Source organism: Chlorella variabilis (assembly GCF_000147415.1).
Source record: "Chlorella variabilis unplaced genomic scaffold CHLNCscaffold_4, whole genome shotgun sequence".
NCBI lineage: Eukaryota > Viridiplantae > Chlorophyta > Trebouxiophyceae > Chlorellales > Chlorellaceae > Chlorella > Chlorella variabilis.
In genome coordinates this window covers 1,983,943-1,992,512 of record NW_005435084.1, presented here as the reverse complement: position 1 = coordinate 1,992,512, position 8,570 = coordinate 1,983,943, and the positions used below count along the sequence as shown (strand labels likewise).

General features: G+C 63.0%; 1 protein-coding gene across 1 annotated transcript; it reads left to right on the top strand.

Moving 5' to 3' along the window:
* Positions 1-8,132: 8,132 nt before the first annotated feature.
* CHLNCDRAFT_15827 (hypothetical protein) lies at positions 8,133-8,285 on the top strand (the record flags this gene model as incomplete). Its single annotated transcript, XM_005850377.1, has 1 exon — positions 8,133-8,285. A coding segment is annotated over one exon (153 nt), but the record flags the coding sequence as incomplete, so codon positions are not given.
* Positions 8,286-8,570: the final 285 nt, after the last annotated feature.

Sequence of the window (8,570 nt, the reverse complement as noted above, 5' to 3'; positions counted from 1 at the left end):
GCTGCTAAGGATCCCCACGTCCCCCACCACGTTGTGGGGGTTGCGTGTCCGGCAGGACGGGGAGCGGGGCCAGGGTGGGGTGACCCTGGGACGCTCAGCTGGGGGGAGGGTGGTCGGAGCCATGGAGAGGGTGCTCCATGGTCCACCCCCTCTCTTGATGCCCCTTGATCACGTGTGCCCCCTGCCCAAGGTCTGCTCACGCGGCCTATCATAGCGGGGTGACTGTAACACAGGGTTATGATCACAGGGTGCCCACGCCAGTCTTTTGGTAAAAGGTAAAGGTAAAGGTGGGGAAGAGCCTCCACAGGCTTAACTTCCCGGTTTTAACGTCTAGCTTTAGACCATTATTTGATCTGCCCGACGCGCCAAGTGCAGTACCCCCCACTAGTAGTGAATGGGTCCCGGGGAGGCCTGTGCCGAAGCCTTGGCGATTCTAATAGGCGTTCCCGAAGGAATTGGCTTGGATTGGCGCTGAGCCGGTCAGCTATGCCGCTATTTGGGAAGCCTGACAAGCGCACCGCAGTCGGGGAGACGATCTCAACCACCGTGAGACCTCTCTCATCAGTGCCACCGTAGAATTTGGGCAGCAACTTGCGGGCTGGGCCCGTCTTGCCAAAGCCCAGGTGCTTAGTCTCCATCAGCACTCGGTCATCCACAGCAAAAGTGTGTTCCTTCCTGTGCAGGTTGGCATGGGCAGTCTGCACAGCCTTGGCACGGTCCAGGTTCTGTTTGGCGTTGCCCCACGCACGCCGCAGCGCCGCCACAAAGGAGTCGGCGTCTGGGCTCCGGCTGGCAGCTGGAAGGGGCACATCACTCAGCAGCGTCGCAGGGGTGCGAGGGTGCCGTCCAGTGTTCAGGTAGAAGGGGGTGAACTGCGAGCTGCTATGTAGTGAGTTGTTGTATGCAAACTCAGCAGCACACAACAATTCATCCCCAGTTCTGCTGCTCAGTGTCGACGAAAGGCGCGCAGCATCTCCTCCAGAGTGCGGTTGGCGCGCTCGGTCTGCCCATCTGTCTGTGGGTATGCGCGGCTAAGAAAGGCCTTCTTTGAAGGCGCTGGAGCTAGTGTCTAAACCCTCCGAGAGGGCACAGGTTCGATTCCTCCCATGTCGAAACTTTGTGAGGACAAACGCGGCATAGCTGACCGGCTCAGCGCCAATCCAAGCCAATTCCTTCGGGAACGCCTAATAGAATCGCCAAGGCTTCGGCACAGGCCTCCCCGGGACCCATTCACTACTAGTGGGGGGTACTGTGTGTGTGTGTGTGTGTGTTACAGGGATTGGGCACATTAATGTGCTGGGGCCGAACCCACTAACCCTGCCGGCTGTCCAGAGCGAGGAAAATCTGGCCGCCGATGGCATCCCGGGGAGGCTCCGTCTTGCAAGCGCCATGCCGGTCTGCCGGGCAGCCGTCCGCCGCCCAGATGCCGCCACGAAGGTACTGCACTTGGCGCGTCGGGCAGATCAAATAATGGTCTAAAGCTAGACGTTAAAACCGGGAAGTTAAGCCTGTGGAGGCTCTTCCCCACCTTTACCTTTAGGGCCGCGGCTAAGAAAGGCCTTCTTTGAAGGCGCTGGAGCTAGTGTCTAAACCCTCCCAGAGGGCACAGGTTCGATTCCTCCCATGTCGAAACTTTGTGAGGACAAACGCGGCATAGCTGACCGGCTCAGCGCCAATCCAAGCCAATTCCTTCGGGAACGCCTATTAGAATCGCCAAGGCTTCGGCACAGGCCCCCCCGGGACCCATTCACTACTAGTGGGGGGTACTGCACTTGGCGCGTCGGGCAGATCAAATAATGGTCTAAAGCTAGACGTTAAAACCGGGAAGTTAAGCCTGTGGAGGCTCTTCCCCACCTTTACCTTTACCTGTGGGTGGTAGGCCGTCGACAGGTGCAGGCGCGTGCCCAGCAGCCGCTGCAGCGAGCGCCAGAAGACACCCACAAATCTGCTGTCCCGGTCTGACACAATGCCAGAGGGGTATCCGTGCAGGCGGAACACATGTCGCAGGAACAGCCCAGCGGTCTTCTCTGCCGAGAGCGGAGTGAGCGCCGGCACAAAGTGGCACATTTTGGTCAGGTGATCAGTGAACACCACAATCTGAGTGTTGCCACGCCTGCTCTCAGGCAGTTGTACAATGTAGTCCATGCCCACCAGCTCCCAGGGTGCAGAAGGCACCGGCAAGGGCTGCGCCAGCCCGAGGGGAGGCTGGTTCCGGGTCTTAGTGCGCTGGCAGACCGCACAGCTCCGCACACAAGTAGTCACATCCTTGGCCAAACCAGGCCAGTAGAAGCGCCGTGCCAGCACTTCCAAAGTTTTGTCGCGTCCCAAGTGGCCAGCGACCGGAGCATCGTGGTGCTCGGCCAGCAGCCGCTGCCGCAGGGAGTGCGCAGATGGGGGCAGCCCAGCAGGGGCGGGCACATACAGCCGCAAATCCTGCCCCTCTCCCTCCCTAAAGAAGAGGAGGCCCTGGTGGGACTCCCACTGCTGCCAGCTTGGCTCGGGGGCGCTGGCGTCGACAGCACCAGAGGGGCCAGGGCTGGGGGCGGGGACCGCAGGGACGCCCGCCTCAGTCGCAGTGACACGCGCAGCCGCAGCCTCCTCAGCCGCCGCAACAGCAGCCAAGCCCCCGCACGCAACAGGATCCAGGGCGTACGAGACCCGCAGCTCCGCAAAGAAGGAATCCGGGGTGTGAGACACTGCCAGCGCCGACAGGTGCAGGCCAGCGGTCTCCACAGCAGCCGTGTGGACCGCCAGTGCTGCCGCGTGAGCCGGCGAGCAGCACAACTTGGTCCGCAGGGAGGAGAACGCCGCCGTCACCCGTGTCGCTCGTGCCCGGGAGCGCCGACTCCGCGCTGGGTTGCGGGAGAGCGCATCAGCCACCACATTGTACCGGCCGGGGGTGTAGGTCAACCGCAGGCGGGGGTACTGCTGCAAGAAGAATGCCCACCGTTGTTGCCGCGGCGAAAAGTGCACGCTCTTCTGGTTATAGAACTGCAGCGAGTGGTGGTCTGTGTACACCCTAATCCAAGCCAATTCCTTCGGGAACGCCTAATAGAATCGCCAAGGCTTCGGCACAGGCCTCCCCGGGACCCATTCACTACTAGTGGGGGGTACTGCACTTGGCGCGTCGGGCAGATCAAATAATGGTCTAAAGCTAGACGTTAAAACCGGGAAGTGAAGCTTGTGGAGGCTCTTCCCCACCTTTACCTTTTACACCGTCAGCTCCACATCCAGCAGGTAGTGTCTCCACGTCTTCAGAGCTCTCACCACTGCCAGCATCTCCTTGTCATGCACTGGGTAGTTCTGCTCAGCGGGGGAGTAGCCCCTGCTCTCATAAGCAACGGGTTGCAGCCCGCTGCCAAAGTCCTGCATTAGGCAGGCCCCGGTGCCGCCATACTCAGAGGCGTCGCAGTAGACCACTGCCGGCCTGCCTGGGTCAAACACACTCAGCAAGGGGGCCGAGGTCAGCGCGTCCTTCAGCTGCTGGAAAGCACGCTGGTGCGCCGCTGTCCACACAAAGGCAGTGCCTTTCTTCTCCAGGTCTCGCAACGGCTTGGAGATGTGGGACAGGTGAGGGATGAAGCGGCGGTAAAACCCAACCATCCCCATGAACTGCTTGATTTCTGTGGGGGTGCGGGGCGGGAGCAGCTCCTGCACCGCCAGCACCTTGTTGTGTACCGGCCGCACGCCGTCGGCAGAGACCACATGCCCCAGGTACTCCAGCTCAGTGCAGAAGAATTCACACTTGCTCTCCTTGGCATACAGCTGGAACTGCCTCAGCCTGTGGAACACCTGGGCCAGGTGCTGCTTGTGCTCCTCCTCAGACCGGGAGAACACCAAAATGTCATCCAGGTACACCACGCAGTACGCTGCCATGTCGGGAGTGATTACATGATTCAGCAGCGTCTGAAACTTTGCAGGGGCGGCGGTCAGGCCAAAACCCATCACCACCCACTCCCACAGCCCATACCGGCCGCAGTTCATGGCCGTCTTGTGGACGTGCGCCGGGTCCATCAGCAGCTGGTGGTAGCCATTGGCCAGGTCCAGCTTGCTCAGCACCTTGGCACCCAGCAGCTGATCCAGCGTCTCGTCAATCCGGGGCAAGGGGTGTGCATTCTTGATGGTCTGTTGGTTGAGCATACGCCAGTCAACACAAAGCCGCTTGGCGCCGCCCTTCTTGGTCACAAACAGCACAGGTGCACCATAGGGAGAGGAGGAGGCACGAATGAATCCCTTCGTCTGCAGCTCAGCCAGCTGCCGCCTCAACTCCTCCAGATCTGCCGCCGACATCCGATAGGCCGGGCGCATGACGGGCCGTACACCAGGCTCCTCGTCAATGGTAAAGTTAAATCTGCCGCGGTCAGGAGGGAGAGAGGGGATGCCCTCCACCAGGCGGTCAGCGTAGGTGGCCAGCAGCTTCTCCCTGCTGAGACCAGCTGCCTTCCGCAGCTCCGCCGAAGTCAGGAAAGTAGTGGGGCCCGCCCCGGGGATGCCGGTGGAGCGAGCGCCGCCTGCAGCCTGAGGTACTGGGCTGCAGGTGGGCGCTGGCGCGTCTGCCGGCGGGGCGCCTGCCATTGTGGCGGCGGACAGCCCTGCCGTGGTGGCGCCATACGCTGCCGGGTCCTTGAGCCCTCTAGGCAGCACAAAACTCATGCTCTCAATCTCCCCTGCCATGAAGGCAGCATCCACCTCGGCTGCCGTCAACAGGCACGTCGGCGTGTTATAGTCGGTATCCGGCTCCAGGGTGTGGTGCCGCCCCGTCGGGCCCTGAAACTGCACAGTTCGGGCCCTGTAATCCGTGGCCACCCTGTACGTGGCTAGCCAGTCAGCACCCAAGACTGCATCCATGCCGACCAGAGGTGTCAGCAAAAACTGCAGGTGGTCGGTGTACTGCCCAATCTGGACAAAGCACTGCACACTTTGCAGCAGTGGGCGCTGCCGGCCATCAGCCAGCGTCACCGATGCGGCTCCGCCCTCATACGGCTGAGGGGTCAGCTGCAATTCCTCGGCGACTGCTGGGTCCATGAAGCAGAGGTCGGCACCGCCATCCACCAGCAAGGTGCCTCTCCTATCCTGGAGGAGACCAATCAGCTTCATCACCCGCCCTGGCGCCTGCCGCTGTGCCGAGCGGATGGCGTTCAGGGTTACTCCCCTGTCGGGGAATGGCTGCCTGCCTGCTGCCATTTCCATGAGCAGGGAATTTACTTGCTGGCAGTAGGGCTCAGGGCATTCCAGCCATTCCTTGTACATTAACAGTACATCAAAGGGGTCCGTCCCGGTCTGGTGGGGGTTGTGGCAGTCAGCGGCGGCGTCTCCGACCTCGCCGCCACCCGCGCCGCCAACGCCCATCTGGTTGCTTTGGGCTTCACATTGGTTCCGTTGGTTGCCCAAGCAGGGACTGATCAGGTCCCCTGGGACATGCCCCGTTGTGATTGTACTAGCCGTCAGCACAGTGCCCTCCTCACGTACCGAGGAGGTCCCTCCCTCGTCCGGGGAGGCGTCAGCTGGGACCGCATCCGCCAGCTGGCACTCCGTGTTACCGTGTGCACACCCACTCCCGGGACCCTCAGCAATCTCTGCTGGGGTGGGGGCAGGTGCTGCAGTCACTTGGCCCCTGTGCTGGGTGGATTGCCCGACCGCACACTCAGCACTGGGCGGCAACGCGCTGCCCGGTGCTGCCTCCACAGGTACATTTTGTGAAGGTACCTCAGAGCGGGGGTCCGCTCCAGGCTGGCTAGCATGGCTCTCCTCCCCCGTCTCGGCATGTGCCTCCTCTCCTGCGCGCGCAACGGGGGCGCCACCTGGCGCTCCCGCGGAGGCACTTGCCAGGCCAGGGCTGTAACCGCCCTGGACCCTGCTCAAATCCGTTGTCCTTTCCAAGCTCCGGCTGTGCCCAGCATCACAGCCCTCCTCCCTTGCAGCTGGATCTGCTGCCCCTGGGTTTAGTTGAAACGGCCTGGCGGACCAGCCAGGGGTGCAGGTGGGTCGTCCACCCCTTGTTGCTGCTCGCCCTGTGGGCCGCTCGACCCTGTGCTGTCAGCCAGGGCCCAGTGCTGGGGCGGGGGGCGCAGCCGGAGGCAACTCATCACCAGTGCCAGTTCCTGCGCCGCCGCCGCCAACGGGTAGTATTGTCGTTCCTGTGGGCGCAGCCGAATCCAGCTCGCCACCTGTGCGTGAACCTGCACCATCACTGCCCGGGTCGGGCGACTCTCCATCCGCCCGGGGATCAGTGCCACTCTCCATGGCAGCTGATTATCTCTAGGCCAGAGTACCGTGAAGCAAACTCAGTTAAACAGCCGTGCAACTACTGCAAGTACCAATCAATGCTCATAAAGCTGCCAGCGACTGGTCCAGCTGGGCGGCCAGCGTCCCCCTGTCGGCGCCGGGGTCCTGGGCCGGGTCGGCTGCGACAGGCGTGGGTCCGTAGGCCAGCACCACGTCCATGGCGTCAGCGCCCCTTTACAAGGCGCGGAGAATTGCTCGCGTCGTGGGTGGGGTGCGTCTGGATGCTGGTAGATCCTTCCGACCCTTCCAAGCACAAGGCTAGTCTCCCAGGGCTTCTAGTGGCGCTCAAAGCGGCCCAGTGGCGCGTAAAGCAGCCCAGTGGCGCGTAAAGCAGCCCAGTGGCGCTTAAAGCAGCCCGGTGGCGCTCAGAGCAGCCCGATTGCTAGTGATGGCCTGCATGCATAACCGGCAAGCCCCTGCCGGCTCCCCCAGCTATGTCCCCAACCCCTACCCCCGGGCACAGGCACGAGCTAGGCGCTTACTCGCGCATGGCACACACCTGAGCCATGTGAGTTATCTCGCGCTGCAGCAGTGCAGCACGACTGTTTCTCGGATGTCCCCCCAATTGTAGCCGCACCCGGTTCCTGGGAGCGGGCTTGTTCGAGTGAGAATGCTTACAGGACCTGCTCTTCCACGGCTAAAGTACACAGTCAAGCGAAGTGGAAAGCGGCTCATGATGCAAGGCTGACAAGCCTCAGAATAGGGAATAGCCTCATAGCGATCAATCATAAGGTAACCAGGAAGCGGGAAAACGCAAGGCAGGGAGCCGGCTCAGGCTCCTGCTACACTGACCAAAAGCCGCCCGAATTCACACCGCGAGCAATACCCACCATCCATGCTGGCCCTCATCATCGCCGTGGTCGCCCTGGCGGCCTTCCTCGCGGGGGTGCTCCGCTTCCTGAGCAGTCAGGGCGGTAGCCAGGGAGGCGAGGCCGGCCAGCCAGAGGTGAGGCGACCGCGAGTCCCCTCTCGCCGGACTGCGAGCGGTGCAGCTAGCCGATGGAGTGCTCCCGACCTGAGTGTCTGCCTTCTGAGGCCCTCTGATCGCCGGCTGCTGCCCTCACAATTGCCTGGTGTGCAGGCGCTGGGCATGGGTATCCCCGCCCGGGGGCTGAACCGCCCGGCAGGCGGCGTGCGGCGGCGGCGGCGCCGCGCTGCAGCTGCAGCCGAGGACGAGGAGCAAGAGGATGAGGACGAGGTGCGCCGATGCTGCTGCTTTAGCAACCAACACTGCCTGCAGCTCAGAAAAGCTCGCCGGAGTCGTAGGGTAGCGAGGCCCTCTGTAAAGACCGCCACCGCCGCCGCCATTCACCAAGCTTGTCTGCATGCCCTCGCGTCTGTGTGCAGGACGAGCAGCAGGATCGACCCGAGCCTGCTTTTCGGCAGCCCACCGCGCGCGATGTGAGTGCCATGCATGCACGGGAACCTTGGCAAGTGGTGGTGCTGCCTGCGAGCCCAGACTTGCAGCACACGCACTCACTCCCCCATCTTCGTGCTGCAGGCGTACGAGGCGCGGCGTGCGGCGCGCGATGCGGAGCGCGAGGCGCAGGAGGCGGCGCAGGAGGAGGAGATTCGATGGGCGGCGGAGGAGCGTCGGCGGCGCGAGGAGGAGGAGGCCGCCAAGTGGATGCACATGTTCACGGTGGAGGCGGCAGGCGAGGAGGCGCTGAGCCAGGAGGAGGGCCAGGTGCTTCCATGTTGTTTCTGCCTCTGCAATGGCAGTCAGCAGGCGTCTTGGCAGGGCCAGCCCTCCATCCATTGGCAGGTGCTCCCCAGCCCGCGGCGATGACGTGGCGCATGCACTCACCTGCCCTTGCCCCCCACGCTGCCCAGCGCAGGCGCTGCAGTCGCGCTTTGTGGACTACATCCGGCGGCGCAAGACGGTGGCGCTGGATGAGCTGGCGGCGGAGTTTGGCATGCGCACGCAGGAGGTGATCAAGCGGGTGCAGGAGCTGGAGGCGGAGGGCGGCATCACCGGCGTCATGGATGACCGCGGCAAGGTGCGGCCGGCGCGGCTGGCAGGCGGGATGTGCAGCCCATGAGGCAGTGGGTGGTCAGTCAGGCTCTGGCTCAGCTTGGAGGAGCCCCAGGGGGTGCTTCAGCGCCTTCACACGCGCCAGGCAGCTCCTACATTTAGCAGTGCTGCCATTGCTGGGCAAGCGGCACACTGCCAGGGTGCCCATTCGTAGTCCAGCCCTGCACCAGCTGCCCACCACCTGTGCGGCTCATGCCTGCCTGCCCCGCAGTTCATCTTCATCAGCCCCGAGGAGATGCAGGCGGTGGCA